The sequence below is a fragment of the Salvelinus sp. IW2-2015 genome, linkage group LG23, assembly GCF_002910315.2.
Source record: "Salvelinus sp. IW2-2015 linkage group LG23, ASM291031v2, whole genome shotgun sequence".
In the NCBI taxonomy this organism is placed as follows: Eukaryota; Metazoa; Chordata; class Actinopteri; order Salmoniformes; family Salmonidae; genus Salvelinus; species Salvelinus sp. IW2-2015.
Genome location: NC_036863.1, coordinates 18,255,642 through 18,275,935, shown reverse-complemented (window position 1 = coordinate 18,275,935; position 20,294 = coordinate 18,255,642). Strand labels below are relative to the sequence as shown.

Here is a 20,294-nt window from a genome sequence, read left to right as displayed (position 1 = left end):
TCTGTATACACCAATGATGTCGCTCTTGCTGCTGGTGATTCTCTGATCCACCTCTATGCAGACAACACCATTCTGTATACTTCTGGCCCTTCTTTGGACAGTGTGTTAACTAACCTCCAGACGAGCTTCAATGCCATATAACTCACCTTCCGTAGCCTCCAACTGCTCTTAAATGCAAGTAAAACTAAATGCATGCTCTTCAACCGATCGCTGCCCACACCTGCCCGCCCGTCCAGCATCACTATGGACGGTTCTGACTTAGAATATGTGGACAACTACAAATACCTAGGTGTCTGGTTAGACTGTAAACTCTCCTTCCAGACGCACATTAACCTGTCTGGGAACGGGGTTCCGCTAGCGCCAACAGCCAATGAAATTGCGCCAAATTCAATCAACAGAAATCTCATAATTCAAATTTCTCAAACATACAAGTATTAGACACCATTTTAAAGATAAACTTCTCGTTAATCCAACCACGGTGTCCGATTTCAAATAGGCTTTTCGGCAGAACATATCATTATGTTAGGTCAGCAACTAGTCACAGAAAGCATACAGCCATTTTCCAACCAAAGAGAGGAGTCACAGAAAGCAGAAAAAGAGATAAAATGAATCACTAACCTTTGATATTCTTCATCAGATGACACTCCCGGGACAACATGTTGCACAATACATATATGTTTTTTTCGATCAAGTTCATATTTATATCCAAAAACCTCAGTTTACATTTGGCTTTGCCTCCAAAACATCCCGTGAATTTGCACAGAGCCACATCAATTTACAGAAATACTCATAATAAACATTGATAAATGATACAAGTGTTATTCACAGAATTAAAGATATACTTCTCCTTAATGCAACCGCTGTGTCAGATTTCAAAAAAACTTTACGGAAAAAGCAAACCATGCAATAATCTGAGTACGGCACTCAGACAATAAATCAAGCCAAACAGATATCCGCCATGTTGGAGTCAACAGAAGTCAGAAATAGCATTATAAATATTCACTTACCTTTGATGATCTTCATCAGAATGCACTCCCAGGAATCCCAGTTCCACAATAAATGTTTGATTTGTTCGATAAAGTTCATCTTTATGTCCAAATACCTCCTTTTTGTTCGCGCGTTTAGCCCAGTAATCCAAATTCATGACGCGCGATGACTAGGTGCAGACAAAAAGTCAAAAGGTTCCGTTACAGTCCGTAGGAACATGTAAAACGAAGTATAGAATCAATCTTTAAGATGTTTTTAACATAAATCTTCAATAATGTTCAAACCGGAGAATTCCTTTGTCTTCAGAAATGCAATGGAACTCAAGCGTGAATGCGCATGGTCAGCTCATGGCACTCTGGGAGAGACCTTACCCAATCACCTCTCATTCGCCCCCACTTATCAGTAGAAGCATCAAACAAGGTTCTAAAGACTGTTGACATCTAGTGGAAGCCTTAGGATGTACAATATGACCCCATAGACACTGTGTATTTGACAGGCCAAGAGTTGAAAAACTACAAACCTCAGATATCCCACTTCCTGGTTGGATTTTTCTCAGGTTTTCGCCTGCCATATGAGTTATGTTATACTCACAGACATCATTCAAACAGTTTTAGAAACTTCAGAGTGTTTTCTATCCAAATCTACTAATAATATGCATATATTAGCAACTGGGACTGAGTAGCAGGCAGTTTATTCTGGGCACGCTTTTCATCCAAACGTGAAAATGCTGCCCCCTAGCCCAAACAGGTTAAGCATCTCCAATCCAGAATTAAATCTAGAATCGGCTTCCTATTTCACAACAAAGCATCCTTCACTCATGCTGCCAGACATACCTTCGTAAAACTGACTATCCTACCAATCCTTGACTTCGGCAATGTCATTTACAAAATAGCCTCCAACACTCTACTCAGCAAATTGGATGCAGTCTATCACAGTGCCATCCGTTTTGGCACCAAAGCCCCATATACCACCCACCACTGCGACCTGTATGCTCTCGTCAACTGGCCCTCACTACATATTCGTCGCCAAATCCACTGGGTCCAGGTCATCTCTAAGTCTTTGCTAGGTAAAGCCCCGCCTTATCTCAGCTCACTGGTCACCATAGCAGCACCCACTCGTAGCACGCGGTCCAGCAGGTATATTTCACTGGTCATCCCCAAAGCCAATTCCTACTTTGGCCGCCTTTCCTTCCAGTTCTCTGCTGCCAATGACTGGAACAAACTGCAAAATCACTGAAGCTGGAGACTCATATCTCCCTCACTAACTTTAAGCACCAGCTGTCAGAGTAGCTCACAGATCACTGCACCTGTACATAGCCCATCTGTAAATAGCTCATCCAACTACCTCATCCCCATACTGTTATTTATTTGATTTATTTTGCTCCTTTGCACCCCAGTATATCTACTTGCACACTCATCTTCTGCTGAGTGTGATCTATCAGTCCAGTGTTTAATTGCTATATTGTAATTATTTTGCCACTATGGCCTATTTATTGCCTCTATATAGACTTGTTCTATTATATTATTGACTGTATGTTTGTTCTTTCCATGTGTAACTCTGTGTTGTTGTTTGTGTCACACTGCTTTGCTTTATCTTGGCCAGGTCGCAGTTGTAAATGAGAACTTGTTCTCAACTAGCCTACCTGGTTTAATAAAGGTGAAATTTAAAAAATATTTAAAAAATGCTGAGCTGTAGTCAATGAACAGCATTCTTACATAGGTATTCCTCTTGTCCAGATGGGATACGGCAGTGTGATGGCGATTGCATCGTCTGTGGACCTATTGGGGCGGTAAGCAAATTGAAGTGGGTCTAGGGTGACAGGTAGGGTGGAGGTGATATAATCCTTGACTCGTCTCTCAAAGCACTTCATGATGACAGAAGTGAGTGCTATGGGGCTCTGGGCCGGCAGCCTTGCTAGGGTTAACACGTTAACATGTTTTACTCACGTCGGCCACGGAGAAGAAGAGCCCACAGTCTTTGGTAGCCGGCCGCGTTGGTGGCACTGTGTTTGCCTCAAAGCTTGCAAAGAAGTTGTTTAATTTGTCTGGAAGCAAGACTTCGATGTCTGCGACAGAGCTGGTTTTCTTTTTGAAATCCGTGATTGTCTGTAGACCGTGCCACATAAGTCTCGTGTTTGAGCCGTTGAATTGTGACTCCACTTTCTCTATACTGACACTTTGCTTATTTGATTGCCTTACGGAGGGAATAACTAGACTGTTTGTATTCGGCCATATTCCCAGTTGCCTTGCCATGATTAAATGCAGTGGTATGTGCTTTCATCATAACGCTTGATGGTTTTTGTGACTGCACTTGAAGAAACTTTCAAAGTTCTTGAAATTTTCCATATTGACTGACCTTCATGTCTTAACTTCTCTTGGTTAGGGGGCAGCATTCGGAATTTTGGATGAAAAGCATGCCCAAATTAAACTGCCAGCTACTCATCCCCAGAAGATAAGATATGTATATTATTAGTAGATTTGGATAGAAAACACTCTGAAGATTCTAAAACTGTTTGAATCATGTCTGTGAGTATAACAGAACTTATTTAGCAGGCGAAACCCCGAGGACAAACCATTCAGACTTTTTTTTTTTGAGGTCACTCTCTTTTCAATGGGTTTTCATTGGGAAACCAGATTTCTAAGGGACCGTCTTGCAGTTCCTACCGCTTCCACTGGATGTCAACAGTCTTTAGAAATTGGTTGAGGTTATTCCTTTGTGTAATGAAGAAGTACGGCCATCTTGAAGGAGGGTCACTCGAAGTGTCCTGTTTGTTAGAAGCGCATGACCAGAAAGCTAGCTAAATTTGGTTTTAATCCTGTATTGAACACAGATCATCCCGTCTTCAATTTGATAAATTATTTACGTTAAAAAAGACCTAAAGTTGTATTACAAAAGTAGTTTGAAATTTTTTGGCTAAGTTTACAGGTAACCTTTGAGATATTTTGTAGTCATGTTTCACAAGTTGGAACCGGTGTTTTTCTGGATCAAACGCGCCAAATAAGTGGACATTTTGGATATATATCGACGGAATTAATCGAACAAAAGGACCATTTGTGATGTTTATGGGACATATTGGAGTGCCAACAACAGAAGCTCGTCAAAGGTAAGGCATGAATTATATTTTTATTTCTGCGTTTTGTGTCGCGCCTGCAGGGTTGAAATATGCTTCTCTCTCTTTGTTTACAATGGTGCTATCCTCAGATAATAGCATCGTTTGCTTTCGCCGAAAAGCCTATTTGAATTCTGACATGTTGGCTGGATTCACAACCAGTGTAGCTTTAATTTGGTATCTTTCATGTGTGATTTAATGAAATTAATGTTTGATTTTTATAGTAATTTTTATAGTAATTAATTTGAATTTGGCGGTCTGCATTTTCTCTGTCTTTTTGCCAAGTTTTAGCGTCCCGCCTAAACTCAGATTTTTTGATATAAATATGAACTTTACCGAACAAAACATACATGTATTGTGTAACATGAAGTCCTATGAGTGTCATCTGATGAAGATCATCAAAGGTTAGTGATTAATTTTATCTCTATTTCTGCTTTTTGTTACTCCTCTCTTTGGCTGGAAATTTGGCTGTCTTTTTCTGTGACTCATACCTAACATAATCGTTTGGTGTGCTTTCATCGTAAAACCTTTTTGAAATCGGACACTTTGGCTGGATTTACAACAAGTGTATCTTTAAAATGGTGTAAAATACTTGTATGTTTGAGGAATTTAAATTATGGGATTTCTGTTGTTTTGAATTTAGCGCCCTGCAGTTTCACTGGCTGTTGACGAGGTGGGACGCTACCGTTCCACATACCCTAGTGAGGACGTCTTAAAGTAATGATGGACTGACATATCTCTTTGCTTATTTGAGCTTGGTTCATAATATGGACTTGGTCTTTTACCAAATAGGGCTATCTTCTGCATACCCCCTACAAATGAACTTTTAAGAAGGCACACCCGTTAATTGAAATGCATTCCAGGTGACTACCTCATGAAGCTGGTTGAGAGAATGCCAAGAATGTGCAAAGCTGTCATCAAGGCAAATGGTGGCTATTTAACACTTTGTTTGGTTACTACATGATTCCATATGTGTTATTTCATAGTTTTGATGTCTTCACTATTATTCTACAATGTAGAAAATAGTCAAAATAAAGAAAAACCCTTGAATGAGTAGGTGTTTTAAACTTTTGACCGGTAGTGTATATTCAGTATATAATTGTGATGTGCTATACATAAAATCAATTGCATGTGCTCTATTGCTCTGATTTTGCTCTCAATTGATAATATTGGAAGAAAAAGTACAACAAATTACAGATCTGTGCGGCCCTCTGAATGATTGACTCAGCCCAAAGTGGCCCCCTTACAAAGATAGTGAGTAACACTGCCCTAGATCTATATGTTCACATTCCATTGGGGTTTGTGCATGTGGGTGGTGGTGGTGCTGACTGCAGTGTTTCCCAACTCCAGTCCTCGAGTACCTCCAACAGTACACATTCTGATTGTAGCCCGGGACAAACACACCTGATTCAACTTGTCAACTGATCATCAAACCCTTGGTGAGTTGAATCAGGTGAACTTGTCCGGGGCTACAAAAAAAGTGTAATAATAATAATAACTTTATTTGTATAGTGCTATTCAATACAATTAAGAAAGTGCTTCACATCATAAAATAATAAAGTACTAACCGAAAAACAATGACAAGAGGAAGGAGAATGAAAAAAGATAGCTAATTAAAATCATACATTGAAATCATCTTTATAAAGCTGTATCTTCTGCAGGAATTTAAAAAGAGGCACTGAATCTGCAAGCCTGATCTCCTCTGGCAGACCATTCCAAAGTCTAGGGACCGTAATGGTAAATGCATGGTCTCCTTTAGTTTTCAACCTAGGCTTCGTTTTCAACCAGGCTTCGTTTTCAACCTGTTCCATTTTAAAATTGAAGTAGTTCTGTCCTTGAGCTGTTCTTGTCTACTAATGATCTGTATTATGTCATTTTTCATGTTTTGTGTAGACCCCAGGAAGAGTAGCTGCTGCATTTGCAACATACCTAAAATACCTAGACTTAGGAATGGTCAACAGTGCCCTGCCAGAGGATCTTAGGTTATGTTCTGGCTCGTAGGGAGATACAATATCAGAAATATAGGATTGGCTAAACCATGCCGTGCCTTAAACGTGATTAATACAATTTTAAAATCTATTCTAAAAGTGACTGGTAGCCCGTGCCATTTTGATCTTACTGTAGATGATGGAGTGATTTCTGACTGAGACATGTATAGAAAGAGTTACAGAAATCTAGATGTGAGGAAATAAAAGCATATATAACTTTCTCCAGATCAGTAAATGAAATAAAATTCTTGACTTTAGCTATATTTCTAAGATGATAAAAGCAGGACTGGACAACCTTCTTTACATGCAGCTCAAGGTTTAGGTCAGGGTCAAAGAAGACACCAAGGTTTAGGTCAGGGTTAAAGAAGACACCAAGGTTTAGGTCAGGGTCAAAGAAGACACCAAGGTTTAGGTCAGAGTTAAATAAGACACCAAGATTTAGGTCAGGGTTAAAGAAGACACCAAGATTTAGGTCAGGGTTAAAGAAGACACCAAGGTTTAGGTCAGGGTCAAATAAGACACCAAGGTTTAGGTCAGGGTTAAAGAAGACACCAAGGTTTAGGTGTTGGTCCCATTTTTCATGAAGTGAAATAAAAGATCCCAGAAATGTTCCATGCGGACAAAAAGCTTATTTCTATCAAATGTTGTGCACAAATTTGTTCACATCCCTGTTAGTGAGCATTTCACCTTTGCCAAGATAATCCATTCACCGTTCAGCTGTGGCATATCAAGAAGCTGATTCAACAGCATGATCATTACACAGGTGCCCCTTGTGCTGGGGACAATAAAAGGCCAGTTTTGTCACACAACACAATGCCATGTGCAGTTGGCATGCTGAATGCAGGAATGTCCACCAGAAGTGTTGCCAGAATTGAATGTTAATTTCTCTACCATAAGCTGCCTCCAATGTTTTTCGAGAATTTGGCATTATGTCCGACCGGCCTCACAACCGCAGACCACGTGTAACTATGCCAGCCCAGGACCTCCACATCTGGCTTCAACTGCGAGATCGTTTGAGAACAGCCACCCTGACAGCTGATGAGTCTGTGGGTTTGCACAACTGAAGAATTTCTGCACAAACTGTTAGAAACCGTCTCAGGGAAGAGCATCTGCATGCTCATTGTCCTCACCAGGGTCTTGACCTGACTGCAGTTTGGCGTCGCAACCGACATCAGTGGGCAAATGTTCACCTTCGATGGCCACTGGTATGCTGGAGAAGTGTGCTCTTCACGGATTAATCCCTGTTTCAACTGTACCGGGCAGATGGCAGACACCGTGTATGGCGTCGTGTGGGTGAGCAGTTTGCTGATATCAACGTTGTGAACAGAGTGCCGCATGGTGGCGGTGGGGTTATGGTATGAGCAGGCATAAGATACGGACAACAAACATAATTGCATTTTATCAATGGCAATTTGAATGCACAGAGATATCGTGACGAGATCCTGAGGCCCATTGTCGTGCCATTCTTCCATGGCCTGCATACTCACCAGACATGTCAAACATTGAGCATTTTTGGGATGCTCTGGATCGACGTGTACGACAGTGTGTTCCAGTTCCCGCCAATATCCAGCAACTTCGCACAGCCGTTGAAGAGGCGTGGGACCACATTCCACAGGCCACAATCAACAGCCTGATCAACTCTATGCGAAGCAGATGTATTGCGCTGTATGAGGCAAATGGTGGTCACACCAGATACTGACTGCTTTTCTGATCCAGACCCCTACTTTTCTTTTTAAAGGTATCTGTGACCAACAGATGCATATCTGTATTCCCAGTCATGTGAAATCCATAGATTAGGGCCTAATTAATTTTTCAAATGACTGATTTCCTTATACGAACTGTAACAGTCAAATCTTTGAAATTGTTTCTTTTATATTTTTGTTCAGTGTAGTTGGAGTACAGTACAAATGGCAAAACCTACACACCCAATGCTAGGTAACCACTTCAGTTATTTTAAGTTATAAGTTAGTTTTTCCCTTTTGTGAACAATGTAGTTTCCCTGCAGCCATGTCTAGGGTTTATATAAAATGCTGTGAAAGTTGTTGATCCTCATTCAGTCTGTACTGTGTGCTTTTTGTGTGGTCTCCCTCCAGCCCAGGCTGTATGTACAGGTGAAGAGCCGTGCTCTGGGCTCACTGCTGACCTCTGAGAGTGTCAAGGACGACTCCTCCCCAGCCAGAGTGACCCTGTCCCCGGCCTGCTCTCTGGACACCCAGCGCTGGCTCTTCACTGGAGGGCTGCTCCGCTGCAAGGTGTGTGTGTGCGTGCATTAGGGGAGAGAAAAAGGTAAAGTCTCAACATTTAAGCAAGACTAGAATGGGAATATTCTGGGAAATATGCAATCCTCTTCCCTATGGTATGCTATGGTAAGTATCTGTGCATGTGTGTGTGTGTGTGTGTAATATGCAGTATCTGTGTGTAATATTGACACGGTGTGTGTTGCCTGTAGGCCAGTAAGGCGTGTCTTTCAGTGATCGGGGGGAAGGCAACAGTTGGGGCCAGAGTGGCCCTGTGGCCGGAGCATGGACGCACACACCAGAGATGGAGCCTGAACCACAACGGAACCATCTCTTCCCATCTCAACCACAAACTAGTACTGGACTTAAGAGGTGAGACCATAGAGATCCACTATAATGTATGGTCTTTGATAAACACAGAGGAGCCTACTGTAATAGTGGAGAGCAGGTTTCTGTTGTGTACTGCTGCTGAACTCAACTACCGTATGCTATACTTAGTGGAGGATCTATTTTGAGATCATAACAACCATATTCGCAGAGCCATCTCAGAAAAGAGCTAGAAATTGTATTGGTATATAATTGGTTATTCCCAGAACCATGAAATGCTGTATTTCCAGTTATACAAATACATTAGGGGGAAAAAGCATGGTCGTAACTTATTTTCAGTTGTCTCCAAGACACAGTAGAAGAAAGATTGTTGCCTAAAAGGAACCATTTGTGAAATGTCTTTCAGGTGGAACGGGTTTCAAGAGGGACCACCTGGTCGTCAATGAATTTGCCACTGATCAGGCCACACAGTTCTGGGACATAGAAGAATATTTCAAAGACTCTTAAGTCCGGCCAAAGTGTCCCAGCACAGTATGGGAGATGTAGTGTTTGTTTCTATCCTGGCAGAGCACTTCTCCCAGCCATCTGGCCCACGTATACATGACGACAGAGCAAGAAGCATCGTGTTCATTTCCTGTTTGATCTCAGGACCCAGAAACCATTGCAGCAGCGCTGATACGGAGTAGCGATACAGAATCCAATTGTCTTTATCTACTTGAGCATGTCAGTGTGGCACTTAATTTGTAGACAGTTGAGAACTGACAGAGGAATAATTAAATGTTAAATTAGAGGAAAGGTTGTTTTTTTCTTCTGATGTCAAGGAATTTGCTGCTGTAAGCTACCCTCGTCCTTAAAACATCATGATGTCATGTCACCACTAACTGCCGCTAGCCCAAGGTTAAATAGTCACTGGCCCGCTACAAATGTGTTCAGTGGGAGTGTTTTAAATGAGCATCTGGTTATTTCACTGAAGTAAACACAGAACCTTAATATATATGTATGATATTCAGGAATAGCTGTATTCAAATATGAAAATACAGAAAATGGATGTCCATACAGATAAGATGACAGTGTACAGTTCAGGCAAGCTGATGGTATATTAATAAAGATGTTTCTTTTTAAATCTGTGATTAATATTAAAGGTCAATGTCATATCTGTTCACTTGCTGTGGGTTGTTATTCAAAAGGTTCTGAGAAATTGAGCTGATTGGCAGAAAAGGATTGACAGGTACAGCATTCAGTACATTTTCAGAGGATACACTCCAAAGTAATGCAAGATTAAGAGAATTTAATGGCTTTAATTCTTCATGCATTACTTTGGAGTTCATCTTCTGAAAATATAATGAATGCTGTACCTGTCAATGATCAAAATGTCCATAGTTCAGTTCATGGTGCACACGCATAGGCTTTTTATGTTTCTGATGGAGATTCATCGTTTGCCAGTGTGAGTCAGTAGTCAGGCGGTTTGCCCATAGGCCTGGATGACTACAGTAGTCACAATACAGTACAGACATTTGGCTGGGCTGATCTTACTGTGCACCTCGTTGTCCTCGTCACATGGGAAACAATAGCAGGTCCTGTCCTGGAAGAATAGTGTTACTGTATCACAGACCAACCATGTCCCATCTAACTTAACAGTGTTTTTATTTAATCAATTGTGTACAGAGAGGCACATGTATCATAATCAATTTTCAGTAGTGCCACCAGTTGATGAAATATATGACATGATTAGATCTAGGGCTCTATTAAATCTGTATCGCTGAAGCAATAGAAATGTAACGGTAATTTCCGATTGAGCCGACATATGCAGTCTCCACTAATGCAGGAACATTACCTTTAAATGTAACGCTAAACTTCCACGATACGGATTTAATAGAGTCCTTACAGTACTATCCGATCTGTAAACATAGATTCATTTGTCACACGTCTCTCGTGATGGACGAAAACATAGCGCTCACGCAATATTTGGTTCTGGTTTGCCTAGATTACTTAATTACCCGTACATGCTTGTGTGTGTAATGTTTAAACTTTAAATAATTTAAGCACACACCAGAGCAAGGTAGACTGTCAACTGATGGAATTGGTTGTGTGCACTCTAGCGCCATCTATTGGAAAGATCCCTTTATGGCCTAGTTCACCCGATGTAGAACTGATGTACAACACATTTCTTAAGGCATATAACACTTCAATCAAACCCATTCACTAAAACACATGGTATATGTGTATTCAAAAAGAAAATCAAAACAATAGAATCTGCAGATTTCCAAATCCATACTCCTTTATAAAATAATTTGTACTTGGAAAATTACAATAAAATACAAAGTACTCTTTACAAACTCTTCTCCAAACATCCTTCTTAAAAAATAAAATAATCCATTAGCAGAATAAGCCTACCATCCCAAATTAATCTGCAAGGTGGTCATTTAAATGTGGATACAGAAGTCATCACATTGTAAATGCCTTAATTTTAGTGGCCCATTCAACATACTGGCATCACTTGAAATAATCATGTCTATTCAAGAGACTAACAGTACAATGAAGTAATAAGACTGAAAATTATAACTGTTACAAATTAGTAATAACTAGCGATATTGCGGGAGTTAACTTTTGTCGCCCAGTCCCAAATATTACAGCATTTCTTTCATAAATGGCAAACTACAACACAACACACTTATCTATTTGCCAAACTTGAGTGTAATTGCTGTCGATTGTCAGAGAAAAAAATATATATATATATATATACAGTACCAGTCAAAAGTTTGGACACACCTACTCATTCCAGGCGTTAAAAAAATATTTACTATTTTCTACATTGTAGAATAATAGTGAAGACAAACTATGAAATAATACATATGGAATCATTTAGTAACCAAAAAAAGTGTTAAACAAATCAAAACCTATTTTCTATTTTAGATTCTTCAAAGGAGCCACTCTTTGCCTTTGACAGCTTTGCACACGCTTGGCATTCTCTCAACCAGCTTCATGAGGTAGTCACCTGGAATGCATTTCAATTAACAAGTGTGCCTTCTTAAAAGTACATTTGTGTAATCTCTTTCCTTCTTAATGCATTTGAGCCAATCAGTTGTGTTGTGACAAGGTTGGGTTGGTATACAGAAGATAGCCCGATTTGGTAAAAGACCAAGTCCATATTAATGGAAAGAACAGCTCAAATAAGCAAGAGAGAAATGACAGTCCATCATTACTTTAAGACATAAGGGTCAGCCAATTCGGAAAATTAAGAACTTTCAAAGTTTATTCAAGTGCAGTCACATAAACCATCAAACGCTATGATGAAACTGGCTCTCATGAGGACCACCACAGGAAAGGAAGACCCAGTTACCTCTGCTGCAGAGGATAAGTTCATTAGAGTTACCTGCCTCAGAAATTGACAATTAACTACACATCAGATTGCAGCCCAAATAAATGCTTCACAGAGTTCAAGTAATAGACACATCTCAACAACTGTTCAGAGGAGACTGCCTGAATCAGGCCTTCATGGTCAAACTGCTGCAAAGAAACCATTACTAAAGGACACCAATAAGAAGAAGAGACTTCCTTGGGCCAAGAAACACGAGCAATGGACATTAGACCGGTGGAAATCTGGTTCCCAACGTGAAGCACGGAGGTGGTGTGATGGTGTGGGGTTGCTTTGTTGGTGACACTGCAATTTATTTAGAATTCAAGGCACGCTTAACCAGCATGGCTACCATAGCATTCTGTAGCGATACGCCATCCCATCTGGTTTGCACTTAGTGGGACTATCATTTGTTTTTCAACAGGACAATGACCCAAAACACACCTCCAGGCTGTGTAAGGGCTATTTGACCAAGAAGGAGAGTGATGGAGTGCTGCATCAGATGACTTGGCCTCCACAATCACCCGACCTCAACCCAATTGAGGTGGTTTGGGATGAGTTGGACCGCAGAGTGAAGGAAAAGCAACCAACAAGTGCTCAGCATATGTGGGAACTCCTTCAAGACTGTTGGAAAAGCATTCCAGGTGACTACCTCATGAAGCTGGTTGAGAGAATGCAAAGTGTGCAAAGCTTTCATCAAGGCAAAGGATGGCTACTTTGAAGAATCTAAAATATATTTTAACTTGTTTAACACTTTTTTTTTCGTTACTACATGATTCCATATGCGTTATTTCATCGATTTGATGTCTTCACTATTATTCTACAATGTAGAAAATAGTAAAAAATTAAGAAAAACCCTTGAATGGGTAGGTGTCCAAACTTTTGATTGGTACTATAAATAAATGGTTACTATTAAGTATTACAATCACTCCAAAATAACATCAAATAGTCAGTGTACATGCTAACCTGATCAATTAAATTTCCTAATTTCACTCAAGTAAAATATGACATAAAACATATCTGAGAAAGACAAGTGCTTCCTTGGGTTACTAAAGACGATAACTCAAGACAGATTTTAGACTGAAACAATCTGTGTTCATTTTACAAATGAACTCTTACTTAAATAACTGAGACAACATCTTTAAGAGTTAAATAACAACAAAAAAAAGGACCTAGTAGCATCATTTAAGTAAATTCAAAAACATCGCATACAGTACTTGTAATTTTTAAACATTCTACAATGTTAAACTTAGTGCGTTTGATTTGCACACCAGCGTGTCCTGGATGGACGGATATAACACTTGATTTAGAAATCGGCAAAACTGACAAAAGATCCTGACAGCTAGCATTGAGTAAACAAGTGTCAATGGCACAATATGAAGCTGCAATCAAAATAGAGCCAATCAGACTTAAAACCTACAACACTGACCATAGTTTAATTCAACTATTACTTAATACATTTACCTGTCATTGCCTTGCAATAAATAGTTTACGTGAAAAGTTATATTTTGTAGACAGAAAACGGTATCTCCCAAATAAAAAAATAAAAAAAGGGCATACATGTAACCTACCGGACTGCACTACCTCGGGAGAATGGTGGTGGAGTGCTTTGGTTTTGTATTCCGCTGTTAATCCATTGAAACTAAACAGTGTCAACTAAACTACATATTCATGGGTCCTTTAAGGGAAAAACAAAATCACTTTGAAAGAGATTCAATATAAAATCATAACAAGTATGGTGGTCCTTCCATATGTCTGGTCCTTAAAATGTATCTATTGCAGTCATCGGAGGATAGACTTGCAGTCGTGTAACTCGCTGACTAAAAGCTAAGCAGGGCCTGGTTCAAAGCATTTTTTATTTTAAAATCAGCAAATTAGTTGAGAGTTCAATTTGTTTAAAATGTTTTGTTCAATTTATGAACCAGAAATGTCATTGAAAATGACAGACAATTTTACCAAATCTAAAAAATTAGATTCAACAAAGTGCCTGAAGTGAATTGGGTCCGAGCCTGACGCTATGTGCAGTGTGTTAGCTCATCATTGAGGAGCTCTGCAGGATGGAGTTCTGCTCAGAACACACCCTCTTCAGTGGCGGAGCTCCAGAACACTCCTCTTCCTCCTGTGTGAGGAAATACAGCCAGGTTTGTTTGAATCCATGTTTTATCAGTTTTATGTATAATGTAAAATGAGTAGATTGTTGGACAAACTAGAAGTTTGATGTGTTGTATTAAATAGTCTTGAAAGTGCACTACTGTTCAAAAGGTTTGGGGTCACTTAGAAATGTCCTTGTTTTTGAAAGAAAAGCAACTTTTTTGCCCATTAAAATAACATCAAATTGATCAGAAATACAGTGTAGACATTGTTAATGTTGTAAATGACTATTGTAGCTGGAAACGGCTGATTTATTTCATTATTTATTTTTTTGAATATCTACATAGGCATAGCATCCCGGAGTCGCCTCTTCACTGTTGACGTTGAGTCTGGTGTTTTGTGCATACTATTTAATCAAGCTGCCAATTGAGGACTTGCGAGACATCTGTTTCTCAAAATAGACACGAATGTACTTGCCCTCTTGCTCAGTTGAGCACCGGGGCCTCCCATCCTCTTTCTATTCTGGTTAGAGCCAGTTTTCGCTGTTCTGTGATGGGAGTAGTACACGGCGCTGTATGAGATCTTCAGTTTCTTGGCAATTTCTCGCATGGAATAGCCTTCATTTCTCAGAACAAGAATAGACTGATGAGTTTCAGAAGAAAGTACTTTGTTTCTGGCCATTTTGAGCCTGTAATTTAACCCACAAATGCTGATGCTCCAGATATTCAACTAAAGAAGGCCAGTTTTATTGCTTCTTTAAATCAAAACAGTTTTCAGCTGTGCTAACATAATTGCAAAATGGTTTTCTAATGATCAATTAGCCTTGTAAAACGATAAACTTGGATTAGCTAACACAATGTGCCATTGGAAGACAGGAGTGATGGTTGCTGATAATGGGCCTCTGTACACCTATGTGGATATTATTATTTTTTTTATCAGTCGTTTCAGGCTACAATAGTCATTTACAACATTAACAATGTCTACACTGTATTTCTGATCAATTTGATGTTATTTAAAAAATGTACAGAAAAGTAGTTTCTTTCAAAAACAAGGACATTTCTAAGTGACCCCAAACTTTTGAATGGTAGTGTATATTGAAGAAAAATATAAAGTGCAACGTGTAAAATGTTGGTCCCATGAGCTGAAATAAAAGATCCCAGAACTGTTCCATCCGCACAAGAAGCTTGTTCCTCTCAACTTTTGTGCACAAATGTATTTACACCCCTGTTAGAGGGCATTTCTCATTTGCCGAGATAATCCATCCACCTGACAAGTGGGGCACATCAAGAAGCTGATTAAACAGCATCATCATTGCACAGGTGCACCTTAAAAGGCCCCTCTAAAATGTGCAGTTGTCACAACACTATGCCACAGATGTCTCAAGTTGATGGAGTGTGCAATTGGCATGCTGCCTGCAGGACTGTCCATCAGAGATGTTGCCAAAGAATTGAATGTTCATTTCTCTACCATAAGCCGCCTCCAATGTAATTTTAGAGAATATGGCACTACAACCGTAGACCACATGTAACCATGCCAGCCCAGGACCTCCACATCAGTCTTCTTCACCTGTTGGATGGTCTGAGACCAGCCACCCGGACAGCTGATGAAACGGTTTGCGCACACCCAAAGAATTTCTGCACAAACTGTCAGAAACCGCCTCAGGGAAGAGCATCTGCGTGCTCATTTTCCTCACCAGGGTCTTGACCTGACTGCAGCTCGGCGTCGTAACCGACTTCAGTGAGCAAATGTTCACCTTCGATGGCCACTGGCATGCTGGAGAAGTGTGCTCTTCACGGATTAATCCCTGTTTCAACTGTACCGGGCAGATGGCAGACACCGTGTATGGCTTTGTGTGGGCGAGCGGTTTGCTGATGTCAACGTTGTAAACAGATAACCCCACTGCCACCATGGTGCTATGGTATGAGCAGGCATAAGCTACGGAAAACAAACACAATTGCATTTTATCAATGGCAATTTGAATGCACAGAGATATCGTGACGCGATCCTGAGGCCCATTGTCGTGCCAATCATCCGCCGCCATCACCTCAAGTTTCAGCACAATAATTCACGGCCCCATGTCGCAAGGATCTGTACACAATTCCTGGAAGCTGAAAATTTCCCAATTTTTCCATGGCCTGCATACGCACCAGAAATGTCACCCATTGAGCATGTTTGGGATGCTCTGGTTCGACGTGTTCCAGTTCCCACCAATATCTAACAACTTTGCACAGCCATTGAACTGGAGTGGGATAACATTCCACAGGTCACAATCAGCAGCCTGATCAACTCTATGGGAAGGAGGTGTGTCGTGCTGCATGAGGCAAATGGTGGTCACCACAAATACTGACTGGTTTTCTGATCAACGCCCCTACCATTAAGGTATCTGTGACCAACAAACGCATATATTTATTCCCAGTCATGTGAAATCCATAGATTAGGGCTGAGTTAATTTCAATTGACTGATTTTCTTATATGAACTGTAACTCAGTAAAATCTTTGAAATTGTTGCATTTATAATTTTGTTCAGTGTAAATCGGTTGAGTGACAAAGCTGTGGTGTCGAAGTGGAATGATCATTGGGATGTTAGATGCGCTTTACCTGAGTAGTGAGGGGCAACAAGTCCTCTTTAATCAGCAACGGAGGTTCGTCAGCCAGTTCACTTGGCAATGACGGCTCTGAAGAAAAGAAAAGTAAAATAAATAAACATTCACTTAAAACCTCTTAAAGAATCTGAAGATATATTTGACCTTATTAGTTGACATCAGAATAATTGAAAAAGATCTTCAGTTAACGTTCCCGTGTAGAGGTAAGTGTGTGTGTACATCTGTCTGTCCGTCTCACCCTCCATGATCTCCTGGCCCAGAGTCGGGGGCTGTGAGTCATCTGTGCGGAAGTCACACAGGTTCTTGGGGCTCAGAGGTTCACTAGGCTGGGGGCTAGAGTTACTGCTGCTGTCCACTTTGGGCTGGTACGCATCAGACAGAGAGCTCTGGTTACTGTTCTCATCTGGGGAGGAAGAGAGTACAGGGAATAGGAGGAAATGGAAAGAGTTCTAGGCCAGCATATGGTAAGGTCATACAGTGCATTCGGAAAGTGTTCAGACCCCTTGACTTTTTCACATTTTGTTACATTACAGCCTTATTCTAAAATGGATTTTAAAAATACTCATGAATCTACACACAATACCCCATACTGACAAAGCAAAAACATGTTTGCAAATGTATTTAAAAAAATTACTTTAAAAAATAATCACATTTACATAAGTATTCAGAACCGTTACTCCTTTGGCAGCGATTACAGCCATGAGTCTTCTTGGGTTTGATGCTACAAGCTTAACACACCTGTATTTGGGGCGTTTCTCCCATTCTCCTCTGCAGATCCTCTCAAGCTCTGTCGGGTTGGATGTGGAGTGTCGCTGCACAGCTATTTTCAGGTCTCTCCAGATATGTTCAATCGGGTTCAAGTCCAGGCTCTGGATGGGCCACTCAAGGACATTCAGAGACTTGTCCCAAAGCCACTCCTGCATTGTCTTGGCTGTGTGCTTAGGGTCGTTGTCCTGTTGGAAGGTGAACCAGTTGGAAGGGTAGCGCTCTGTAGCAGGTTATCATCTCATATCATCTCTGTGTACTTTGCTCCATTCATCTTTTGCTCAACCCTGACTAGTCTCCCAGTCCCTGCCACTGAAAAACATCCCCATAGCATGATGCTGCCACCACCATGCTTCACCGTAGGGATGGTGCCAGGTTTCCTCCAGACGTGACGCTTGGCATTTAGGCCAAATAATTGAATCTTGGTTTCATCACACCAGAGAATCTTGTGCATTTTGGCAAACTCCAAGTGGCCTGTCATGAGCCTTTTACTGAGGAGTGGCTTCCGTCTGGCCACTCTACCATAAAGCCCTGATTGGTGGAGTGCTGCAGAGATGGTTGTCCTTCTGGAAGGTTCTCCCATCTCCACAGAGGAACTCTGGAGCTGTCAGAGTGACCATCGGGTTCTTGATCACCTCCCTGACCAAGGCCCTTCTCCCCCGATTGCTCAGTTTGGCCTGGCGGCCAGCTCTAGGAAGAGTCTTGGTGGTTACAAACTTCTTCCATTTTAGAATGATGGAGGCCACTGTGTTCTTTGGGACCTTCAATGCTGCAGACATTTTTTGATACCATTCCCCAGATCTGTGCTTCGACACAATCCTGTCTCTGAGCTTTACGGACAATTCATTCAACCTCATGGCTTGGTTTTTGCTCTGACAAGCACTGTCAACTGTGGGACCTTATATACACAGGTGTGTGCCTTTCCAAATCATGTCCAATCAATTGAATTAACACAGGTGGACTCCAATCAAGGAAAGGAAAGGGGGATACCTAGTCAGTTGTACAACTGAATGCATTCAACTAAAATATGTCTTCCACATTTAACCCAACCCCTCTGAATCAGAGAGCTGTGGGGTGCTGCATTAAATCGACATCCACTGCGCCCGGGGAACAGTTGATTAACTGCCTTGTTCAGGGGCAGAACAACAGATGGATTCGATCCAGCAACCTTTCAGTTACTGGCCCAACGCTCTAACCACTATCCCAGTAGAAACATCAAGGCTGATCAATGGAAACAAGATGCACTTGAGCTCAATTTCGAGTCTCATAGCAAAGGGTCTGAATACTTATGTAAATAAGGTGTCTGTTTTTATTTGTAAGAAATTTGCAAAAATTTCAAAAAAACTGTTTTTGCTTTGTCACAATGAGGGTATTGTGTGTAGATTGATGAGGGGGAAAGAATTTAACTAATTTTAGAATAAGGCTGTAACGTACCAAATGTGGAAAAAGTGAAGGGGATGGAATACTTTCCGAATGTCACTCAAAACGGTTCTCCATCCTCACCAAAATCCAGATGACTTGAATGTGTGTTTTCTGAGGCTGGATCTGTGGAGAAGCTATTCAGCTCCCTGACTGCTCCAGCCGGGACCACCTTACTCTTCTCCTACAAGAAGACAAAGCATTAAACTGACATTGCTACTTAGGTTGTTAAATAAGAAAATAACTTACTTCTTTTGTATCCACCACTGGTACCCATTTGAATATCCTCAAAGATGTGTCTCCGACAGTGACCCATTTCTTCTCCCTGTAGAAAACAATGAGTGCGCTCCTTTACATTCAGATAGTTCAAGGGTCAAGTGCACCCATTGAGGTTGAAATGGAAAATGGTAAAGGTTAGGCTAGGAACGTCCCAACGATCCCGGATTGCACAAACCGTTTACATATCCCTTCCATAGAGTGGAATTATACCAATGAATGCAATGCTATTAGTGGAAGCTGCTACTAATAAGCGAGGATACCTCACTGGCTATGGTTGAATAGTATCTTATTGATTACTACACGACAGTCACTGCATAGTTCGCTTGCTAGCCTGTCTGTCCATTCCCCAATTATAAGCAAGCTAGCTAACTAACTAGCTTTACGCAAGTGTACTTTTGGGTCCCGCCTCTTGTTGAAAAGCCCCTTGTCTCGAGGGAGAAAGCTTCACAGTGATAATCATTGGCTGTGCTCTCGGTCTTTCACTGTCATTCTGTCTCAAACCACGCCTCCATGTCGCTGAACTTTCTGTATCGGCAATCTTTTATGATCTTTAACACAAATAAATAGTGTTGTACTTACCATCTTCTGACCCTCTCAATGGCCGCCATCACCTTCTTCATGTCATCTTTAGCGCGGCTTCGTGTCTCAGCGCGAACCGAGCGTCCAGACATCTTTATGCTTGGTTTTAGTTTTATTTGCCTCCGACAGACTGTTTAGCTTTAGCTAGCTCTCCGTCCTGCCCACCGAATCTCGCGAGCTTTCGGTACCCATTCACTTCTTGTTCTCACAGAACGCCCTCACTAAATGTGCATGTGTTTACATGAAGAAACCATCTGGGGCCACTTGTTACATTGCATTTACACTGGCATCATTAAAGCCGTGCCTAGACTTGACAGTTCATGCAGCTTTCTTGTTCTTATCCTGGAATTCCGATCACGTCATGCGTCTACACCTACATTTAAATGTATCTACCGTGTCTCTCCAATAGAAAACATTTGTTTCTCCTTGCTCCCTCAGGACAACAGACGTGCTTTATTTCAAAGGGATATTGTGTCTATTCCTTATGTCACAACTTACTGTAATACATTTGTCAATAATATCTGTATGAAAAAAGTATGGTTATTACCACACAAA

At 40.9% G+C, this 20,294-nt stretch overlaps 2 protein-coding genes across 3 annotated transcripts in view; one reads left to right on the top strand and one right to left on the bottom strand.

Annotated features, from left to right (window-relative positions):
* Positions 1 to 9,810, top strand: part of LOC111950499 (uncharacterized) — a 98,960-nt gene extending 89,150 nt beyond the window's left edge. The window contains exons 23-25 of the mRNA XM_070434295.1: positions 8,178 to 8,336; positions 8,534 to 8,693; positions 9,055 to 9,810. Of these exons, the coding sequence (XP_070290396.1) occupies positions 8,178 to 8,336; positions 8,534 to 8,693; positions 9,055 to 9,155 (420 nt within the window). The 3' untranslated portion in view covers positions 9,156 to 9,810. The remainder of the gene's footprint in view (positions 1 to 8,177; positions 8,337 to 8,533; positions 8,694 to 9,054) is intronic.
* A 465-nt stretch (positions 9,811 to 10,275) lies between these two features.
* On the bottom strand, positions 10,276 to 20,003 carry LOC111951194 (B-cell CLL/lymphoma 7 protein family member B-A). 2 transcript variants are annotated; one of them, XM_023969256.2, is made up of 6 exons: positions 19,740 to 20,003; positions 19,155 to 19,206; positions 18,966 to 19,065; positions 16,936 to 17,100; positions 16,693 to 16,769; positions 10,276 to 14,122 (listed from the first exon to the last, which is right to left on the bottom strand). In XM_023969256.2, exons 1-6 carry the CDS (start codon positions 19,829 to 19,831, stop codon positions 14,033 to 14,035), a joined length of 576 nt encoding a protein of 191 aa, XP_023825024.1. In that variant the 5' UTR covers positions 19,832 to 20,003; the 3' UTR covers positions 10,276 to 14,032. The 2 variants fall into 2 exon arrangements, with proteins under 2 accessions (XP_023825024.1, XP_023825023.1); XM_023969255.2 differs by having other exon boundaries at positions 19,131 to 19,206; positions 19,740 to 19,997.
* Between the last annotated feature and the right edge of the window lie 291 nt (positions 20,004 to 20,294).

Bases quoted from the DNA above. Each gene is read 5' to 3' on its own strand.
- LOC111951194 (XM_023969255.2), bottom strand. From the start codon at position 19,831: ATGTCTGGACGCTCGGTTCGCGCTGAGACACGAAGCCGCGCTAAAGAT. The intron at 19,207-19,739 runs GTAAGTACAACA...TGTTTTCTACAG, and splicing joins ATTGAGAGGGTCAGAAGATG to GGAGAAGAAATGGGTCACTG. The intron at 17,101-18,965 runs GTGAGGATGGAG...CTTCCTCCCCAG, and splicing joins TTCAAGTCATCTGGATTTTG to ATGAGAACAGTAACCAGAGC.